Source organism: Oncorhynchus tshawytscha, linkage group LG10 (genome assembly GCF_018296145.1).
Source record: "Oncorhynchus tshawytscha isolate Ot180627B linkage group LG10, Otsh_v2.0, whole genome shotgun sequence".
In the NCBI taxonomy this organism is placed as follows: domain Eukaryota; kingdom Metazoa; phylum Chordata; class Actinopteri; order Salmoniformes; family Salmonidae; genus Oncorhynchus; species Oncorhynchus tshawytscha.
In genome coordinates, this window is record NC_056438.1 from 18,999,324 (window position 1) to 19,021,200 (window position 21,877).

General features: G+C 42.9%; 1 protein-coding gene and 1 pseudogene across 1 annotated transcript; one reads left to right on the top strand and one right to left on the bottom strand.

The window, feature by feature from the left end:
- The first annotated feature begins 1,617 nt into the window (after window positions 1-1,617).
- Window positions 1,618-10,347, top strand: LOC112236303 (annotated as a pseudogene).
- A 34-nt stretch (window positions 10,348-10,381) lies between these two features.
- On the bottom strand, window positions 10,382-21,264 carry LOC112236306 (Y+L amino acid transporter 2). The gene is made up of 10 exons (XM_024404885.2): window positions 20,952-21,264; window positions 18,583-19,243; window positions 15,231-15,356; window positions 14,822-14,966; window positions 13,728-13,851; window positions 13,429-13,532; window positions 13,102-13,198; window positions 12,518-12,667; window positions 11,905-12,088; window positions 10,382-11,567 (listed from the first exon to the last, which is right to left on the bottom strand). Exons 2-10 carry the CDS (start codon window positions 19,085-19,087, stop codon window positions 11,491-11,493), a joined length of 1,512 nt encoding a protein of 503 aa, XP_024260653.1. The 5' UTR covers window positions 19,088-19,243; window positions 20,952-21,264; the 3' UTR covers window positions 10,382-11,490.
- Between the last annotated feature and the right edge of the window lie 613 nt (window positions 21,265-21,877).

Here is a 21,877-nt window from a genome sequence, read left to right on the forward strand (position 1 = left end):
TATTTTCAGTGAAGGGAAATCTTATCGCTATAGCATACAATGACATTCTACAGGATTCTGTGCTTCCTACTTTGTGGCAACAGTTTGGGAAGGCCCTTTCCTATTTCAGCATGTCAATGCCCCCGTGTACAAAGTGAGGTCCATACAGAAATGGCTTGTTGAGAAGAACTTGACTGGCCTGCACAGAAACCTGACCTCAACCCCATCGAACACCTTTGGGATGAATTGAAATGCAGACTGCGAGCCAGGCCTAATCACCCAACATCAGTGCCCAACCTCACTAAGGCTCTTGTGGCTGAATGGAAGCAAGTCCCCACAGCAATGTTCTGATGATAACCAATGTATATTTCTGATATAGACCTACTGCCAAAGGTAGATTTTAGTTAGTTCTTTAGTTAGTTCTAGTTCTGATCTCGAAACCAAAGGATGAAAAGAGAATGTTGTTTATATGTAATTCTCTAAATAACAATGGGGAATTTACTGTGTGTGACTAGAAGGCTGATTTGAATTTTCTTTACTCTCTCTCCTCTTCTGTCATTTTATTTTTTATGCATTTTTATCAAGACTTGACTTAATCTGAGCTATCTTTTTGTCAGACATTTTTTTCAGCAATACATTCGCTACATGCTCTATACTGTCAATTTCTTAAACCTTTTATGTGACACAAATGTTGTGCTTCGTTAAAGAATCGTGTTTGTGAGAGAGGCGATAAATATCAATTATTAATAACATCTCTTAATATTTACTTTAAAAAAAAGTTTGCATGGAATAGGCACATTGGGGTTTTCCATTTAGATTGCAATTGAGGTAAAGTGAATCTAAATCAAAAGTGACATTTTGAAAATTTTATCAATTTACCATAAAATCTTTTGGTTGAAATATCTCCAAAAGTTGTGATGACACAGAGGGCATTTTTTTGTTGAGTAACAGCAGTGGTAGCCAGGGCAAGTGTTGGGGAAATAATTTGGTGACCTCTTGTGGACTTAATGTGATTATAAAATAGGGGAGCTAGTTAACCCTGAGTACCCTTACAGTAGGCTATGTTATGAATGAGGGTTAGGGGGAAGGTTAGGGTTAAAAAAGAATAATAATAGTAAGCCTAATAATAACAACACCAATAATAATAATATGCTCATAATAATACTAATGTGAGCTACATGACTTGATTATTATAACAATTATTGTTGATTTTTATTATGAATGTTTTTTGTTGTTATTGCTGTTATAATTATTGTTATAATTGTTAGTGTTGTAATAATCATGTTTTATGATTAACCTATTTGTTTACAATAAGGTATGACTAAGACAGTTAATGTCATTAAAGTATGTCTTCTTCCAAAAGAAGTGGTATAATGTCCATCTTACAGATTGTCAATGTTTTCTCCATAACATACATTTTTTTGGTGCGTTTTATATAGAATATTCAGACATGGAAAATTGACAAATTAATTCCAAGGAAAATCGTCCAAAGAAGAAAGGATGTGATGACAACATTGTAAAGAGGTTTTAAATTAAACTTGACCTCATATTTGATAAGCAATTAAGTTCAAGCCATTATAGGCCTACATCCTGACATTCTTTATTTTAGTCTACAATGGCTTATATAATCAAGAGGCAATGTGTAATTTGAACAGTGTGCTGCAGGTCCTCTTCATGGCTAAGGACTTCAGAGAGGCTGTGGAAAGGTTTGAATATTGACATTTTCTGCACTGGATTTGGGCCCTCTTACCATAATGATTACAATCTAAAAATCAATATCTTTAAAGAGAATAATAATATAAATAGAGAAGCTATGGATATCACATCTCTACTCACAGCCACTGTGGTCCAGATCAGAAGACTGCTGATTTTCACCTGAAAAACCTATTCATCACTTTAAAGACAAGTGAACCTCACACAAAAGACATGGCATTCTTACTGGGTATTGGAAATGGTGACATCACTGTAGATATCCTGCTGAGAATTGTATTTTATGTAATGTTGATAAATATACAGGTGCTCTCATAGCATTGAAATAATGATATGAATTTATTAAAACGTATATACTTTGTAATATGACCTACCACGAGAGTGTTTTGACTTGTCATATCATTTTCCACACAGTGTTCGAGCAACGTGATGCTGCTGAAGATTTGGAGATTTCAAGCATCGTCAATCCTTATGTGTCTCAGGTACTTTTTATCATGTATTATACTGAGATGATTTTGGACAAAAACCTGCAACTGAACATGTTTGACATGACAAGGCGAAATGTTATATATTACATATTTTTGGCTTTAGATCTTCAAAGGACACTTAGGAGGAACTACCACGTGTTTTAAAGGTCATATGACCAGTGATGAAACTGGTCCATTTTGGACACTGCCCCTTTCACTGGAAGGAAACTACAGTGTGGTAGGGTAAATACACTTACAAGTATTTTAGTAATTTCTTACGTTTTTGATGGAGCAGGGAATGATTGTAAACTGTGTGTGTTGTGTTTCAGAGGGAAGGATTTGAGGAGTTTTTCAAGTGTTCTAACATCAGTGGGATGTACTGTGACCAATGCGATGAGAAAACACATGCAAACATTGTGAGTTGTGATATTTGGAACACTCAATCAATATCCTTAATAATTGTACCAAAAGATAACATGCTTTTCACTATGTAAGGTAGTAGTACTGTATAACACTGTCTCCCTCTAGTGGTTATATTAATCAGGACTAGTAAGTGTTTGTTTTGTGTCTGTGGGTGTGTAAGATGGTACATCACCCAGAGAACTCCGCTACTCAAGAGGTTGGAGTTTGACGACCACAGTAAGTCACATGTCAAAAAGGACTGCTGTGTGGACATTCCTCACACGTTACAGACAAAAGGTATTTAGAGATACTTTCTTAATTTGACACGTGCCTTCTTAACACACATTCTCAAATAGCCGACACATTTGTATATTAATTCAGTCAGGTTAGGCTAAGAGAACAGCAGCAGTATAAAAGGAAACCAGAAGGTTCCGTTATTACTCTCCTTCTTATTGGTCCTTTTGATTTATCCAATGTCTCTGAACAGAACTGTGACTATGAACTCTATGCTGTTGTGGACCGTGTGGGGAGTCTAATAGATGGTCATTACACGGCTACAATCAAGTCCCATGATGATCACAACTGGTATGTCTTTGATGATACCAAAGTCAGACAGGTAAGATCAGAATGTAATAAAACACCACCCATAGACCCCACTTCCTCAATATACAGTAGTTCCATACCCATCCGAGGCCATATATATATATATATATATATATATATATATATATATATATATATATATATATACCGTATTTGTTTACTATTTGTCATATATACTGCACCTCTCTTTCAGCCCAACCCACAATCAATTAGTCTCAGGAATAAGTGGGCTGAGTGAATGGGTGGGCTAAGTGAATGAGTGGGCTGAGTGAATGAGTGGGCTGAGTGAATGAGTGGGCTCAGTGGGCTGAGTGAATGAGTTTGCTCAGTGAATGAGTGGGCTGAGTGAATGAGTGGGCTGAGTGAATGGGTGGGCTAAGTGAATGAGTGGGCTGAGTGAATGAGTGGGCTCAGTGGGCTGAGTGAATGAGTGGGCTGAGTGAATGAGTGGGCTGAGTGAATGAGTGGACTGAGTGGGCTGAGTGAATGAGTGGGCTGAGTGAATATTTGGGCTGAGTGAATGATTGGACTGAGTTGGCATGAGTGTGCTGAGTGAATGAGTGGGCTCAGGGGGCTGAGTGAATGAGTGGGCTGAGTGAATGAGTAGGGGATGTCGTCATCCATTGTTTTATATATATATATACCGTATTTGTTTACTATTTGTCATATATACTGCACCTCTCTTTCAGCCCAACCCACAATCAATTAGTCTCAGGAATAAGTGGGCTGAGTGAATGGGTGGGCTAAGTGAATGAGTGGGCTGAGTGAATGAGTGGGCTGAGTGAATGAGTGGGCTCAGTGGGCTGAGTGAATGAGTTTGCTCAGTGAATGAGTGGGCTGAGTGAATGAGTGGGCTGAGTGAATGGGTGGGCTAAGTGAATGAGTGGGCTGAGTGAATGAGTGGGCTCAGTGGGCTGAGTGAATGAGTGGGCTGAGTGAATGAGTGGGCTGAGTGAATGAGTGGGCTCAGTGGGCTGAGTGAATGAGTTTGCTCAGTGAATGAGTGGGCTGAGTGAATGAGTGGGCTGAGTGAATGGGTGGGCTAAGTGAATGAGTGGGCTGAGTGAATGAGTGGGCTCAGTGGGCTGAGTGAATGAGTGGGCTGAGTGAATGAGTGGGCTGAGTGAATGAGTAGGCTCAGTGGACTGAGTGAATGAGTGGGCTGAGTGAATGAGTGAATGAGTAGACTCAGTGGGCTGAGTGAGTGAGTGGGCTGAGTGAATGAATGGGCTGAGTGAATGAGTGGGCTGAGTGAATGAATAGACCAGTGGGCTGAGTGAATGAGTCGGCTCAGTGGGCTCAGTGGGCTGAGTGAATGAGTGGGCTCAGTGGGATGAGTGGGCTCAGTGAATGAGTAGGCTCAGTGGGCTCAGTGAATGGGTGGGCTGAGTGAATGGGTGGGCTGAGTGAATGAGTGGGCTGAGTGAATGAATGGGCTCAGTGGGATGAGTGGGCTGAGTGAATGAGTGGGCTGAGTGAATGAGTGGGCTGAGTGAATGAGTGGGCTAAGTGAATGAGTAGACTGAGTGGGCTGAGTGGGCTGAGTGAATGAGTGGACTGAGTTGGCATGAGTGGGCTGAGTGAATGAGTGGGCTCAGTGGGCTGAGTGAATGAGTGGGCTGAATGAATGAGTGGGCTCAGTGGGCTGAGTGAATGAGTGGGCTGAGTGAATGAGTGGTCTGAGTGAATGAGTAGACTCAGTGGGCTGAGTGAGTGAGTGGGCTGAGTGAATGAGTGGGCTGAGTGAATGAGTGGGCTGAGTGAATGAGTAGACTCAGTGGGCTGAGTGAATGAGTAGGCTCAGTGGGCTCAGTGGGATGAGTGGGCTCGGTGAATGAGTAGGCTCAGTGAATGAGTAGGCTCAGTGGGCTCAGTGAATGGGTGGGCTGAGTGAATGAGTGGGCTGAGTAAATGAGTGGGCTGAGTGAATGAGTGGGCTGAGTGAATGAGTGGGCTGAGTGAATGAGTGGACTGAGTGGGCTGAGTGAATGAGTGGGCTGAGTGAATATTTGGGCTGAGTGAATGATTGGACTGAGTTGGCATGAGTGTGCTGAGTGAATGAGTGGGCTCAGGGGGCTGAGTGAATGAGTGGGCTGAGTGAATGAGTAGGGGATGTCGTCATCCATTTTTTTCCAAAGCGGTTGTCAGTCATCTGCAGGAAGGAGGCGGAGAGGAGTTTCCCAGGGTCAGAGGCAGAAGCTTGAAATGTATGATGTTCCTCTCTTACACACCCAGGCACAATGCTGGCCCGCATCATGGTGTTCCCGGTCATCGTGAAGGGTTAGAGGGAGGCGGCCAAGCTGAACAACTTTATGCCAGAGATGACCAAATTCACCAACAAGATGAACGAGGCCAAACCGAGAGGAAACAAGTTTGACTGTTAGTCTTCTTTCCTCCTCAACTAACTTCCTTTACATGACTCATCTGTATCATCCCTCTGTATTCATCCCCCCTTTCATCTCCCATTGTAACTGGTCCCTACTTTTGCTGTTCTTCTCATTTCATTATTCTACTTTTAGGGCTGGTTTACCAGATAGAGACGAAGCCTAGTCCTATACTAAAAAAAAACATTTTCAATTGAGGATCACCTTTGAAAGTGCTTTTTAGTCCAGGGCTAGGCTTGATCTGTTACATAAAAGACAAAATCCCAACAAATCAGCTCCAAGTAATTTATTTGTATTTTTATGAATACCTGTTCCGAAGTATTCCCACGCATAATATAAAGAGAGATGATTGTATACAAATGTAAGCAAGGTTTGAAAGGATTGTTTTTAGTCTATTATATCTGTTTGGGCTTCTTGCAGTCAATTTGCATTCTACAAATGGTTTGTAATTATGTTTCGGCCCACTGACCACCCGCTCAAGAAAATATCTAGTTGATTATCCCTGCTGTAGTGTGTGACGTCTCCCTCAGTTCCTCATGCCAGGTAATATTTCTGTGGTTCTCCTAGTTACTAAGGCGTACTCTGACCTGACCGTGTTCCAGAAGAAGCATGACGTCAACCCTCTCCGTGGCTCCCTCTGGTGCAGGTCAGATACAGCTCCCACTCTCCCACTCTCTCTCCCTTGCTCCCACTCTCTATTTCTCGCCACTGATTTGAAAGAAAATAACTGCTATAGAAGTAATATCATAGAAACTCCGACTATAGCCCATACCTCCTCTCAATGCTTTTTGATGTAGTGAACAAGGAGAAAGAAGATTATTAATGGGACCTAGTATTTAGGACTCGAGACTAATCCCACCTCTCTATTTCCAGTCTTCGTCTTCATTGCTCTCAGAAAGACGTCCTACCTCCCCGTCCCCAGTATGCAGACAGGAGGGTGCTTGTGGTTCTTAGACCCCTTCTACATCCTCCCCATCGCTGTGACCGGAACAAGGTTTTCCATCCTGGAGGTAAGTTTAGTCAGGTCATAACCCTGTCCCCAGGCTATTGGGAAGAAGACGTGTTTGGGGACAATATTATTCAGCTGTGTTGAGCCTGGAAGAATAGCTTTTTTTAAATTAAACTATACATTTGTTTTATAAATGTTATATTGAAATATTTGAATGTAAGAGTATGAATAATATTTGCGTAGTATTAACAGTATTGAGCCTGAATAACAGCCACCTTTGTCTCTGTCTTCTCAGTTGGGGGAAGAGTCTGGTGTGGATAACCCTAACCTGTTCAGAATCACGTGCCTCATCATCCTCACCATCAACTTCCCCACGGTCGGTCGCTCTCTTATTTCTAATATATTGCACCCCCCTGTGGCAATATCATATTATGACATGCGTCTTCCGCAAACAAGTATGCAGTAGCTCTGGGATAGTTCTGTTCATTTCGTTGTGATTTAATCTTTAATATTTTTCCAGGTTAGTCGTGTTGGGATTAAAAACTGCAGTGTCACAAGTGTATCTGTCTGGCTTGACATTATGGAGCCAGTCTGTTAACCTGTTTCTCTCAAAAGAATAACGAGGTAGTGTGGTTGACAATGCTTTCAGCAGTATGGGGATACATTGTTTATTTCCTTGTTATTCAACCTTTATTCCTCAAGGTTAGTCTCTTGAGATAAAAACAGCTGGGTCATGCAGGGCCCGTGTTCTATCCGGAGTAGAAATGTGCTTAAGGTCGATAAGTTGCACGGACTCACTGTTTGAAATAATGGTGTTTAACATGATTTCTTGATGACTACCTCATCTCTGTACCCCACACACAATTATCTGTAAGGTCCCTTAGTCCAGCAGTGAACTTCAAACACAGAACCCCAAAGACCAGGGAGGTTTTCCAATGCTTCGCAAAGGGCACTTGTTGGTAAATGGCACACAAAAAAATCTGACATTGATTACCCCTTTGAGCAAGGGTGAAGCTATTAGTTACACTTTGGATGGTGTATCAATACACCCAGTCACTACAAAGATACAGATGTCCTTCCTAACTCAGTTTCTGGAGAGGAAGGAAACGAATCAGGAATTTCACCATGAGGCCAATGGTGACTTTAAAACAGAGTTTAATGGCTGTGATAGAACTGAGGATGGATTAACAACATTGTAGTTACTCCACAAAACTAACCCTGACAGAGTGAAATGGAAGCCTGTACAGAATAACACCTATATTTCAGGTTTAAAAAAGAAATGGAATGGAGCTATCCACAGGCAAAATCCTAGAGGAAAACCTGATTCAGTCTGCTGTCCAACAGACACTGGGAGATGAATTCACCTTTCAGCAGGACAATAACCTAAAACACAAGGCCAAATCTACACTGTGGAGTTGCTTACCAAGAAGACGGTGAATGTTCGAGTGGCTGAGTTTAAAGTTAACTTCAATCTACTTGAAAATCTGTGGCAAGATGTGAAAAGGGTTGTCTAGCAATAATGAACAACCAATTTGACAGAGCTTGAAGAATAATGTGCAAATGTTGCATAATCCAGGTGTGGAAAGCTCTTACGAGACCCAGATAGACTCACAGCTGTAATCGCTGCCAAAGGTGATTCTAACAAGTATCGAGTCAGGAGTGTGAATACTTATGGAAATGAGATATTTCTGCATTTCATTTAATACATTAGCAGAAATATCTAAAAACATTTTAACTTTGTCATTATGGTATTGTGTGTAGATGGGTGAGAATTGTTGATATTTAATCCATTTGACTTCAGGCTGTACACAACAATGTGGACTAAGTCCAGGGGTGTGGATACTTTCTGAAGGCACAGTAGCTACTCCTCCCCACCAAAGACCTGGGTTTTATCCCCATGTACACCCTTCCTACTCTTCTCCCCCTCTGTTTCAAACCATCGAAGTGAACATTTTAAAAAGTATATATTTTTAAACAGCAGACACGCTTGTAGCAGTATGATCCTGTCTGAGCATCAGAGCTAGTCTGGTAATCTCCCATTTGTGTTTCTCCCAGGTGGTGTTTACGTACTGGTTGACGGCCAACTGCTTCTCCCTGGTCCAGGTGCCCCTGCTCAAACACCAACTGGTCAGGCAGAACCTGAGGATCCCCGAGAGGATCAAACACCCGGTCTCTGCCCTGCCCCAGAACGAAGGCTTCATCAACACCATCAAGAAGGGTGGGTGTGGTGTCACGGATGGAAAGGGGTGGGGTGGAGGGGGGGTGTCATGGAGTCACCTGTGAAAATAGTCTCTTGGATGGATATTGTTACGAATCCCTTTTGGCCCAACAGTCTAGGGGGATGGTAATGAGACCCGTAACATAACTCATGCAAATTATTATTGTGACAAAGTAAAAGTGTGAACGAAATAACCACGACAACAGAAATCTACCGTCAAACTCCAGGTTTATTTATAAACACACGGTAATGGGGGAGCAGGAAAAGGGGCTGAGCTGGACCCAAGGAAAGAAACAATAAATATACAAAAACACCCCTAAGCTAGACTAGCCTACTTTAACAACAGCTAACTAACTAACCAAAAATACAGTGGGTGGTCCACCCAGTTCTAACTAGTGTATTTAACAAAGTTCACCTACGGGTAGTGTATGCCCATGGGCGACTTGTCTTGGTTTCCCCCTTTTCCCACCAGCAACAAACAAACACCATAACCAAAAAACAATACTCACAGGTGATGATAAAGTGCTATGGAGGTGCTCAAACAAAAGAGGTTAAGACACAAAGCGAGAGTGAAACACAGAGATCTACATACATGGCATTTACAGAGAGATTGAGCTCTAGAGCAAACAACTGATGGGGTTTTTAAACCAAGGGAAAGGAACTGTGATAGGGTAGGAAATAGGAGGAGGTGTGTCTTCTGATTAATGATTGATTGTTGACTGATTGGGGAGTGATGATTTTCACCTGTGAGGGGAGAAGGAGAGAAAAGTACACAGGATACACACACACACACAGACACAGGATACCTGTATCCGTAACAGATATATTCTGTTTATCTGTCTTTCTATCTTGCTTTCTCTTACTTGCCTCCCTGTCTCTTCCTCGTTCTTTTGTTCCTTTTCACTCTCGGACAGAGTGTCTTGCTCCCTATTAAAACATGGTTTTCTGTCTCTCCTATAGGCTGGAAGAACGCTCAACTGGCCTAGCAGTTAGAGGAAGAGGAGGATGAAGAGCCACCAGGACATCGCTTCTAAAGGTAAGACACTGGTGCCTTTTTGTATTTTTTACTGCCACCCCTTTCTTCAGATCAATGCCATTTCCTACATGTTACTGTATTCATTTAGTTCCTAAATGGAATGTTTTAACAGCAGGTTTATTGTCATGAGTCTTGTCTTGGAGGCAGAACTGAGCGATTTTCCACAACATTTTTACTTTATATAAAATGTATATTTTTGGTCTTAACCTTAATCCCTAACCCTAAATTAATAGTGTGGCTAGGTTTCAAATCAGATGTTATAACTTTGTGGCTGTGCTAGCTAGTGACCACTCTGCAGAGCTGCCTCCAGAACAAGATTCATGATGAAAAACGCTGACCTGTATTTTAACATGTACCTCACTGATTAATTCAATCTGTGAATATTGTAGTGGGTTTATGGTTTTCCTTTCACCTCATGCCTTTCTCTCTCTTTGTGTTGTCCTCTCCAACCAGGTCCACTGAGGCAGACCTTCACCCACAACCCTCTACAGCTGTCAACACCTTCCATTACAGCAACAACAACCAAGTCAGCCAAAGCAAAACAAGCGGCCCCAGCAACCGATGGTAAGAAGAGACCATGGGAGGAGACTAATGATTGAAGCTGAGTAACAGACAGTTTGCAGGCCCAATGAATCATGTGTACATATTTATTGCGGGGGATTGGTAGAGGGTTTATCGTTTATAAATGTAATATTCTAAATAAAGAGCTAACTTCTGTTGCCTTATAATGTCTGTTTACATTATGATAACCTGGATTGTTATTTGAAAACATGAAATCGGTGTTGTTCATTATATCCATTGGAATGACGGCAAGGATAATTGTTACAACTAGTATTTCTATTGTACATATCCATGGTGGGAATTGACAGAATCAAGTCATTTTAAAATGTCCGTTAGTAATTTATTATAAATACATTCTAAACTATTTACCATTTATCAACTCAACCAACCCCCTCCACGTCCCTTTGTTTAAATTCACATGTTGACTACAGATTATTCTTAATAGATTGATTAAAAAATATATCCCTTTGCTTCAAAACAAATCTTAAAAGCTGCAGGTAGGATGGACATAGGACAAATATAACATTTTCCAAAAATAATTGTGGCTAGAGCTACCACTATTCTCTCCTAACCACATACAACAAACTAACCCTCAGTAATTATTACTTTCTTACATATGTCTTCAGTATCTCTCTTGTTTCTTATTGGTATGACTTCAGAGGTATCAGTAGTGACTTATGCCACTTGGGCTGGTTACTCAGGCAGCCCAATTCAGATTTTTTTTTTCTCACTAATTGGTCTTTTGACCTATCACAGATCTTTCTACATCAGTTCTTTTTCAGAGCTGATTACTCAGGCCAATTAGCGATTTTTAAAAAGGTCCATATTGGGCTGCGTTGACACAGGAAGCCCATCAGAGATTATAAATATCCGTATTCGAGTATAAACATATTTGAGAACAGGAATATTTTATTTTGAATTCTTCTGTAGTGCGTGGAATGTCCTCTGATGTCAGAGGCAACTGGAGTGCCATCCTGGCCGTAGAACAACCCCATAGTCCAATGAACATACGGCAATGATTGGTTGGCCAGAGATTTGGTCCAATGAATGGCTGCTGTTTGACTCCGCCCTCTGATTGGTAGCCGAGGGCAATACTGGCCAGTAGGTGGTGTCGTTGAGCCTTTAGTTTTGTGCGTTTTCAGTTGCCGGCGGCAGCAGTGTGTTGGTTGGTTTTAATATCTTCACTCCAACTTGTCTATGACGTCTAACTCGGTCACAACAGAATAGCACACCTTCTGAATCAACAGACCAAAGTTGGCTAGGGAGGGAGAAGATGAGAGGGGATGAGTGACCTACCCTTCAAATACATCAATGCGACACTAGCGATAGCATGAGAAGTGTAAGTATTTTGCTTGAAGAATGTAGAAAATAAGTATTGTTTTCTAGGCCTACAAAATAATGTACCTACTCGTCTCGCAATTCATGTCATACCAAACTATGGTTGCAAAGAATCCAGCAATTTCCCCAAAATTCTTGGTTTTCCAGAAATCCTGGTTGGAAGATCCCCCAGGATTCCCTGAAAACCTGGCGATTTTGGGAAAGTCACCAGTTTTTCCCAACGCTGTACTAAACTCAAACATTCATCTGATTCTTACCAAAGAACCTGCGGAGCCACATGGGCCTTTTGGTGGCGGGAGTATAGATACACAGGAAGTAGACTGGCACTCCTGATAGGGCGATGCCAATGCCAATCAGAGAGTTCATGGTGTCACTGTAGATGGGAACCACCACTAGGAACAAGGTGCAGAAACAGAAGATGATCGGGAAGAACAGACTGAGCTGAGAGAGAGAAGGGAGGGAGGGAGGAGAGAGAAATGGGGAAGAAAAGTTATTACACAACTATATGAAACAGGATCTGGTATTGATGTCAAACAGTGAAAGAGATCACACATACAAAACTGCATTGTGAACACTAATGGAGCTTTGCCTTTGAATGTGTTTATAGGCCTCAGTGTTTTGTGTTGGATGTTTGGGGCAATTCCATGACAAAATGTGTCGTCATTCTGTAACCAAACGTTGCATCTGTACTGTTCTTCAAGCAACTGTGCTTCTGTAACATCTTCAGTGGGAATTGTTCAAAGTCGTCCTTGTGCGTTTGTATAGTTTGTTTAACTTTGCAATCTATGGGATTTATTTAACATACATTTTAAAGAGAAAAATCTGATTAGCACTATCATTCTATTACTGTGGAATTCCCCTTTGTCTTACCTTGAGGGGTCTGACTCTGTCTGGCTGTTTCCAGCGCAGGTACAGCTGTCCCAGGATAGACAGGCCCACAAAGAACCAGTAGCTGAAGCTGTAGTAGTTGATCAGTTTAAAGATGTCCTCTACACACAGGTAGACCAACGCCATGGCACCCTATAGTATAAAGCAGAGACATATTTAGAGCAACAGCACTGTCAATATCCATCGTACAGGGCACAATGGACAACATGCCTTACACAAAAACTCTATTTCATCGAAAGTGTAGATATAGCGGAACACTGTGGACGAACGGACAAAGAGAATGCTGAGATTGCAGACAGACGGAACTCTGCGGCAGACCGAACACTGGGTTAAAATAATAGAATGCTGAGAACAGATTTCTGGGCCAGACAAAACAATGGGTCAGAATGTTGGGTAGACGCAGAAACGGAACGTTGACACAGAACTGAGACCAAACACTGAACAAGGAAAACCAGTCGTAAAAGAAAATGGAAATGTACATTGTTCCAGACCGACAGATAGACAGACAGACGTTCACGCGCACACACAAACACACACAAAGACAGTGGCTTAGCGGGATGACTGACGTTGAAGAGCAGCGCTGGGATAGGGGTGTAACGGGTGACGTGGATCATGCACAGGTAGTCTGGGAGATGGCCCTCCCTGGAGCCCACGAAGAACAGCCTGTAGAAACACACAAACACACCTCATTGGAGCACTGATAATGGAGGACCCACACACACACACACACACACACACACACACAGGTTATCGTGTGTAGGGCAATGAGTTTAAAGGCTATAGGGCCCATTGTTTTTTTCCGGTCAGATGACATGGTCAATAATGAGGAGATTATCGGTGATGGCGATGATGATGATGAAGAGCCGCATCAGAACGGTGTCATTGTAACTCACCTGGAGGCAGCCAGGATAGAAGCGTTGAGTCCTCCGAAGCAGGACAGAGCCACCGCTAGAGGGATGGTCCAGTTCATCACGCCAAACACCTGGTCTGCAAACGTCTGAGGGACAACAACAGGCCTCAAATTAGACCAATCAGAACACTTAAAGTACATCATATAACAAAGTCACTTCAGGCTCAATGAGATGATACTAGATAGAAATGTATACATTTGACGTGATGACTATCCTAATCTACATGGTATAAGATCATGTCTGTTCTATTTCCAGTATATTTCTATGCGAAGGGAACTCACCACAGCCACGGCGTCACTGTCCAGGATGGCAGGAATGGGCAGCACGGTGTAGTAGGCAACGTTGGTCAGAATATAGATCACCGTGACGATGGGCATGGAGATGGCGATGGCCAGGGGCAGGTTCCTGTAGGTCACACAAACAAACACCAGGGGGAGACACTTTGATTTAGAAGAAAAAAACACCAAGGAAGAAGTGAAGTGGCTGTGATACATCCAGGGGTTCTCCGTGAGTGAACGGGTCAAGAGTTGACCCTCTTGGGCAAGGATGGGATTAGGGTGGAGGAAGGAGGAGGGGGAGGTGGAGGAGCAGAGGAAGGAGGAGGGGGAGTTGGGGTTGTTTGTCACATAATCTGCCTGAGAACTCCTGGAAGTAGCTTGTGCTCCAATCACATGTCTGTCCTGCTCCATTTGATCAGTGTTTGGCTGTGTGAATCAGAGCGAAGGGGCTCAGTTAAATACTTCCCCAGGAGATGAGGAGATGAGGAGATGAGGAGCCCCCCACCTAAAACACCTGACTACCCATTCAGTCAGTGTGTCATCCCTCTCCATACTTCCCATCCTTGCCTCATCAATCACTATTACTCTACTTTCTCTGCTTAATCACAACCACTCCATAATTCCTACATCAACCCCTCTCCTTCTTCCCTCTTCAAATCAAATTGTATTTGTCACATGCGCCGAATACAACAAACCATGAAACGCTTACTTTACAAGCCTTTAACCAGCTTTGCAGTTCAAGAAATTGTTAAGAAAATATTTACGAAATAAACTAAAGTAAAAAATAAACTAAAAAGTAACACTAACAGCAACATTATGTACAAAGTAAGTTACAAACAATGTGGAAAAAAACGTATAAAATAGCACAGTTGGATGGGAGCCCGTAAAACGGCAGCACTCCCCTCCGGCGCTATTTGTGATCTTCTCTCATCCTTTTACTTCTTCTATATCCCTTAACCTACATTCACTATTACTCGTACTCTACTCCTTCACTACTCCTCATTTTCATGTATACTACAGAGTACTACAGAGTATATCCTTTTGTCCACTAGTACTAGTGACCCTTCCCCTGCCCTCCCTCTCTTCCCACCCTTCACCTCTCTGGGTTTTTGATCTCCTCTGTGACGAAGTTGAGTGTGTCCCAGCCGGAGTAGGAGAACAGAGCAGAGTACAGGGCCAGGGCTATGTCTCCTGGATCCGTGGACGAGCCCTCAAACATACCCTCAAAGTTCTGCGTCTGACCTGAGGAACACACACACACACACAATATCCTGTATTATTACACATAGCTAAATTAATGTATGTAAATACTACAGATAAATATGTTTTGTATGTACAATAACTATAGGACTGTGTCAGTGTTCACAGTGGGCATATCTGTTTCTGTGAATGTACAGTATAGTGCAGTGCAGTACAGTGAGTGGATGGTAGAATATTTGGACAATATACAGTATGTGATATTATTATTGCGTGTTAGTGTGAGGGCCATCCTGGTAGCATCAGTACCTTGTCCTATCTTGACCAGGCCAGTGATGATGACAGCGATGAGGGCGATGACCTTAGCGTAGGTGAAGAAATCCTGGACACGCGTCCCCCACTTCACATAGGCACAGTTCACAAAGGTCAGCAAACCTGGAAGGGAGATAAAAACATTTAGACATTCAGATCTACATGTTACTACACCCGCACACGCGCTCAGACACACGCTGACGTGTGTGTGTGTTCTAATTTCAGAGTCTATGTAGCTGGAGGAAATGAGGCTGCTGACTACAGCAGTCGATAAGGTTGTTTTCCACAGAGGTTCAACAGCTGAGCGCAGCACATAGCGACATAGGCAGAGAGGAGGAGGAAGAAAGAGAAATAGGGTCAGGCACAGAATAGTGGGTAAAGGAGTACCCAGATAAAGTTCTATAAAAGATTAGTAAAATGACTAACTCTGTCTAGCTGAATGACTGACTGACTAGCTGACTGTCTAGCTGACTGTCTAGCTGACTGTCTAGCTGACTGACTGTCTAGCTGACTGAATTACTGGCTGACTGTCTAGTTGACTAACTGGCTGACTGTCTAGTTGACTAACTGGCTGACTGTCTAGCTGTCTGACTGGCTGACTGACTGGCTGACTGTCTAGCTGACTGACTAACTGGCTGACTGACTGGCTGACTGTCTAGCTGACTGACTCACTGACTGATAGACTGACTAGCTGCTGACACAATGTCTGGCTGACTGATACACTGACTAGCTGGCTTGCTGACTGACTGACTGTCTGACTGACAAGGCTGAATGACACATTGACTGGCTAGCTGACTGACTGACTTACTAGCTGACTGATACACTGACTGGCTGAATGACAAACTGACTGTCTGGCTGACTGACTGATAGACTGACTAGCTGTCTGACACACTGTCTGACACACTGACTGGCTGACTGACTGACACACTGACTGACTGGCTGGCTGACTGGCTGACAGATACAGACTGTTTCTAACTGTGTCCTTGTACTCCACTGCTCCCAAGTCTTAGTCTTGAAAACATGTTTTCCAGATCATCTTCTCTCTCTCTATGTCTTTATCAGTGTTTGTTCCTTTAAGTTCATAAACTTGAGTTCAGCAGAATACCATGTTTCCCTTCCTCCCCCAAACGGAGGACAAAGCCTAAAAGATCATAACCCTTTATCCCAATTATGAGGCCATGGATCCTAACTGTCTCTTATCAATAGGAGGTCTCCTTAAGCATAACATATCTCTCCATTCTGACCGGTCCAGACAGAGACAGTGAGTGATCCGGACTAACAGAGAACTGACAGTGTAGCGTGCCACACAGATGTCCTAGGCGTGGTTGTATTGACAGTGAAAGGCTAGAAGGGTGGGAGGGTGTGGATCAGGTCGGTTCTCTGGGCTACTCTAGATCTGGTCCAGATGTGTGGTGAGACCATATACTATATCCCAAATGGCACCCTATTCCCTATATAGTGCACTACCCTATGGGCCCTGGTCAACTGTAGTGCACTACATAGGGAATAGAGTGGAATTTGGGACGCAACCCATAGACTGTATCAAAATAGGGGTAAGATTGACGGCTGCCATGTTTGGGCTCTGTCCTGTGGTGTGCGCAGAACTCCTACCCATTTATACAGGATCAAGGTTAGGGTTGGCGGTAAGGTAATCTAATCCTAGATCTGTGGTTATAGTTCATTTCTACCTGGAGGTGTTTCCGGTCTTCTCATGGCTGTGGAATTTGGGACGCAACCCATAGACTGTATCAAATGTTGACGTTGCCTCTAACGCCTCTAAACACTGATACTAGATCAGGTGTTTTTCCATCCGGTTGATGGTTAAAGTTAGGATGGGGTGTAGGCTAATCTGGTCTTAGAGCTGTGGTTATAGTTCACTTCTGTGCCATGCTGACTGAGCTGTTATTAGCCATTAGCCTGGGGTCAGAGTCTTGAAGTAGAAAGGACTTTTACTTTTCACCTAGCAGCTATCAGCACATTCACGTTCCTTAAAGCACTGCTTATCTAAGAGAGAGTGTGTGTGTGTGTGTGGATGTGGGTGTGTCTGTATTGTAATTAGATGAATGAGTGATATTTATTACTTGAGAGATGTTTTAGAACCCGAAGGAGAAAGCTTATCTCAGAACTGTCCCTTTTAATAAGACTCAGTGTTCTATCTGGTTGCTGTAGTAGCAGTGGTATTGTGTTTTTGTCCATGACTTCTGTCTTTTTGACCCAGGTTTCTGTCTGGTTGTTCTCATGTTCTATGTGTTCCATCAATCTGTTCCAGTAGTGGCTTATTCTGTACTTGCTAATGACTATTAAACCCACAGTAATAATATGACTATTAAACCCACAGTAATAATATGACTATCAAACCCACAGTAATAATATGACTATCAAACCCACAGTAATAATATGACTATCAAACCCACAGTAATAATATGACTATCAAACCCACAGTAATAATATGACTATTAAACCCACAGTAATAATATGACTATTAAACCCACAGTAATAATATGACTATCAAACCCACAGTAATAATATGACTATCAAACCCACAGTAATAATATGACTATTAAACCCACAGTAATAATATGACTATCAAACCCACAGTAATAATATGACTATCAAACCCACAGTAATAATATGACTATTAAACCCACAGTAATAATAGGACTATCAAACCCACAGTAATAATAATATGACTATTAGTGGTTGTGTTGAGAGGTCCAGGTTTCTTCTAATCTGTTAGAACGATATCCATGACAACACTCCCTCTTTCCTCTCTCTACATTCCTTGCCCATCTTTATTCTTCCTTGCTTCCTTTGGTGGTTTATAAATTATCAATTTACACTACATTATTGTACTCTATTGTCATGAGTAATGAGCATTGCCAGCAGTTTAATCTGGTCACACTGACACTTTGTAATGTTGGTAAATTATCCTGAAATGTAGTAAATTCTCCTTTCCCCTATTCTCTGTGTTATACAGGAAACACTTGTTGGTGTCTGTAGTCTCTGTTCTCCCCTCTCTGTTCCTTTTTCAACCTTTGTCGTGTTCCCTTCTGTTGCTGAGGTGCTGACTTGGGTATGCTGTGAGTCATTTAGTTTCGTTTCCCACATTTTCCACAAAGAGAGGAGCATACACACACATCGCTGTTCGGTACTCAGGGGAGTATGAACACACACACACACACACACACACATCATTGTCTGCATACAAAGTCCTTGCACACACATACCTGATCACTTCCATCGGTAAGGAAACACTCAGGACCCTAACCATGGTAGAGGCCTACAGTGGAACAGTACTGCACCAACACAAACAACACCCCTCCATACACAACGACTATAAAATACTCACATATGCAGGCTGCAGCCAGCATGCGGTTAGCCAGATAGGGGGCTATGCAGGTGGGGAAGACGGGCTGCACCATGTAGTTAGAGAAGGTGATGGCTATGACCGCCTGGCTGGTGGGCTCTATGATCAACAGGGAGGTCCACAGCCTGATGAAGGCCAGGAACCCTCCGAAGGCCTCCAGGATGTAAGCGTAACTGGCCCCTGACTTGGTGATGGTGGTCCCCAGCTCGGCGTAGCACAGGGCCCCAAACACAGAGAAGATACCGCCGATGGTCCACACTACCAGCGACAGCCCATAGGAGGCGCTGTAGATTAAGACTCCTTTAGGCGAGACGAAGATGCCCGAGCCGATCATGTTGCCCACGATGAGACACACGCCGTTCAGGAGAGAGATCTCCTTCTTCAGCTTCATGGAATCGTTGTCGCCCCCTGAGCCGCCCGACTTGAGCGAGGTCGACCCGCCGTTGGTGGCGGGCTCTTGTGTGGGGGTGGGGCTGTAGGATGCCATTGCACCGGAAGTGTGGGGGGGAGTTGGTGATTGGAGGGGATGTGGGGAAGTGAGTAGTGATTGGACCAGGTGGCTGTCAATCAGTCAGAGGAGAGGATTGGTTGTAAGAGATGAGTTAAAGTCGTTTTCCAGCTATGAGGGTCCCTCTGGTGACATCTGTGGAGGAAAGAGACGTAAAAAGTGTTATCAGAAAGTGTGTAGGTGTTGCCACGGAAACCAAGCTGCTGTCCATATGGGGCCAGTCATCAACTGGGACATAAAAAAACAGTACCGTTTTTTAAATAAATGTTGGTCTGTATGCTACATTTGTAAAACATGAGGCTAAACTTAACTCATTGCAAAATAACACAAATGTTATAACACACACACACTGCTGCTGGTTATCGGATTGGATTTCACAGATGGCAATTTGGGAGCCATTAGGGGTTTCAGTAAATAGCCTTTTAAGCTTGAGTGTATTGACAGAGTGGGAGAGAAAGACAAACAGCCTGACATCACTGTAACGTTCATTACTGGCTATCACTGACTGTCACTGTGATATTTAGTCTATCATTTACTGTAAGTATTCTACAGTGTGACAGACACAAAGACACACAGAAACAAAGAAACACAGAGACACATATAGACAGACTGACACACATATAGACACACAGACACACATATAGACAGACAGACACACAGAGACACACAGAGAAAGACACACAGAGACACAAAAAGAGACAGACACACAGACACACAGAAACACAGAGAGACAGTCAGACACACAGACACACAGAAACAAAGAAACCCATACACACAGAGACAGACACACAGACACAGAGAGACACAGACACACAGACAGAGAGACACAGAAACACAGATACACAGACACACGGAGACACTTCGCTAGGAGTCAGCAGCATGCTGAACGGAACCGTCACAGTTTTTTTTTTAAAGTTCATTGCCTTCAGCAGCATATATAGAAGAGTTTGAATGAATAGACACATGATGTCTTTAGTACCCATACTGAATATCACGCACATGCTTAGTCAGGACCTGAACAAAACAACACACACATCACACTGAGTGAGGAGACAGGGCCGCGCGGGGGTCTACAGTTTATCACAAGATCTGTGTGACTCTGGAGAAAATCCATCACAATACAATGAGAATGCATCAACAAGTCAATCATGGGCAGTCATATCACAGGGGGAGAAAAGCGCTATCCTGACACAGTAAGTGAACACAGGTCCAGTCACATCAACCAACGATATATATCACAAGGATCAGGAAGAGGGAGATCTGAGATGCCGGGCGGGGGAGAAGGGGAGAGATGGAGAAGAAGTGCAGATAGATAGATACCCCTGGCATGTGAGTTCAGTTCAAAAGAAGAAGTTATTACGAAGGACAGTGGATAGTAGCCTTCCGCACGTCATTACAAAGGGCAGGGCAGGAGGCGTAGAAGTGAGATACAAGGTCCAAAAATGGTAAGATAAGTAGGCTACTCAAATTGACTATCATATACCACTCAAGGTTGCTGTATCATATTTGAAATCCCTTTCTCTTTGTTTCTCCCTCTGTTTTTATCTCTCTCAGAATATGACAAGCTGGCAGCAATCGTTTGGCCAACTCGCAGCTTATTCATCGCAAAGCTGGCAAAGCTGCAGAGTTGACTCAGCACATTTTATTGATGACTCGGGGCAAGTAAGGCTACACAGGAATGCCATTAGAAGTTAATCTGTAGTGTAAAGACCTATATCCTCAGAGAAAAACACATGTTGAACAGAGAATCAAATGTACAGTTACTACAGCCAAACGACAGTCTCTATATTTGAAATATTTCATACAAGTGTAAAACCTCGCCCATTTAATTCAGGGGTCTTACCTTCTCCAGATGCACTATAGGTGAACTTGGCTTCCTTCCCTTGGGGGTCCTCTTGCACTTCTTCTCTAAAGCCTATGAGTCGCAGGTTTTTATCGAACGTTCATGTCAATTGCGCATCCCTGATTGTTTTTTTTTACCCACTATTGCTCTCTGTGCGCGTTGTCGCTCTCCACTGATGACCTTCCCCTCTGCCCGTCACGCCGCGTTCTCTGCTCTGACTTGGCTCGACTTCCTTTCGGAGTCTGAAGGTGCACAGGCCGATCAGCTGATGAACTTCTGCTTTTTGACCCAGCAGCTACCAAGGAAACAGGTGGAAGAGGAGGAGGGATAGAGAGGGAGTGAGGGATGGACTGACTTTATACCACTGTCTGGGCTCTGACAATGGGTTTCGCTGTCAAATTAATTGCTTCCCATGACTTTGATTAATGCAGGCCTGATCACGTTTACGCTGGGCTATTCACACGTTCACACATTCTTTCTTTTGTGTCAAATCAAATCAACATGGGCCTTTAGTTGTTGTTTTAGCCTACCTGTTGTTGGTGGTGATTGCTTTAGTTTTGGGCTATTATGTTAGGCATTGTTGTTGATGATGATGATGTTTCTTCTTCCTCGTTTAATCATCTGGCGCGGAAGGAAACAGTGGCATTCGAATGTATGATTAATCACTGAGAAATGATTTGAAGGATCTTGAGGACTCGAAGTCACTTATAATTGCATCACTATCCTATGTTATTGTTGTATTGTTATTGATAATATAGTTGTTATGGTAAACAATCTTGACGTATGAGTACCTCATGAGTTACGACACATAACGAGATCTCTGCATTGAATAGTTGAAATTGATGAGGAATCCCAAAATCGGTTACACAGCCCCCTCCTGTGGTCATTATTTGCTTCACGCCTCCAACGTTGGGAAATTAACGGTT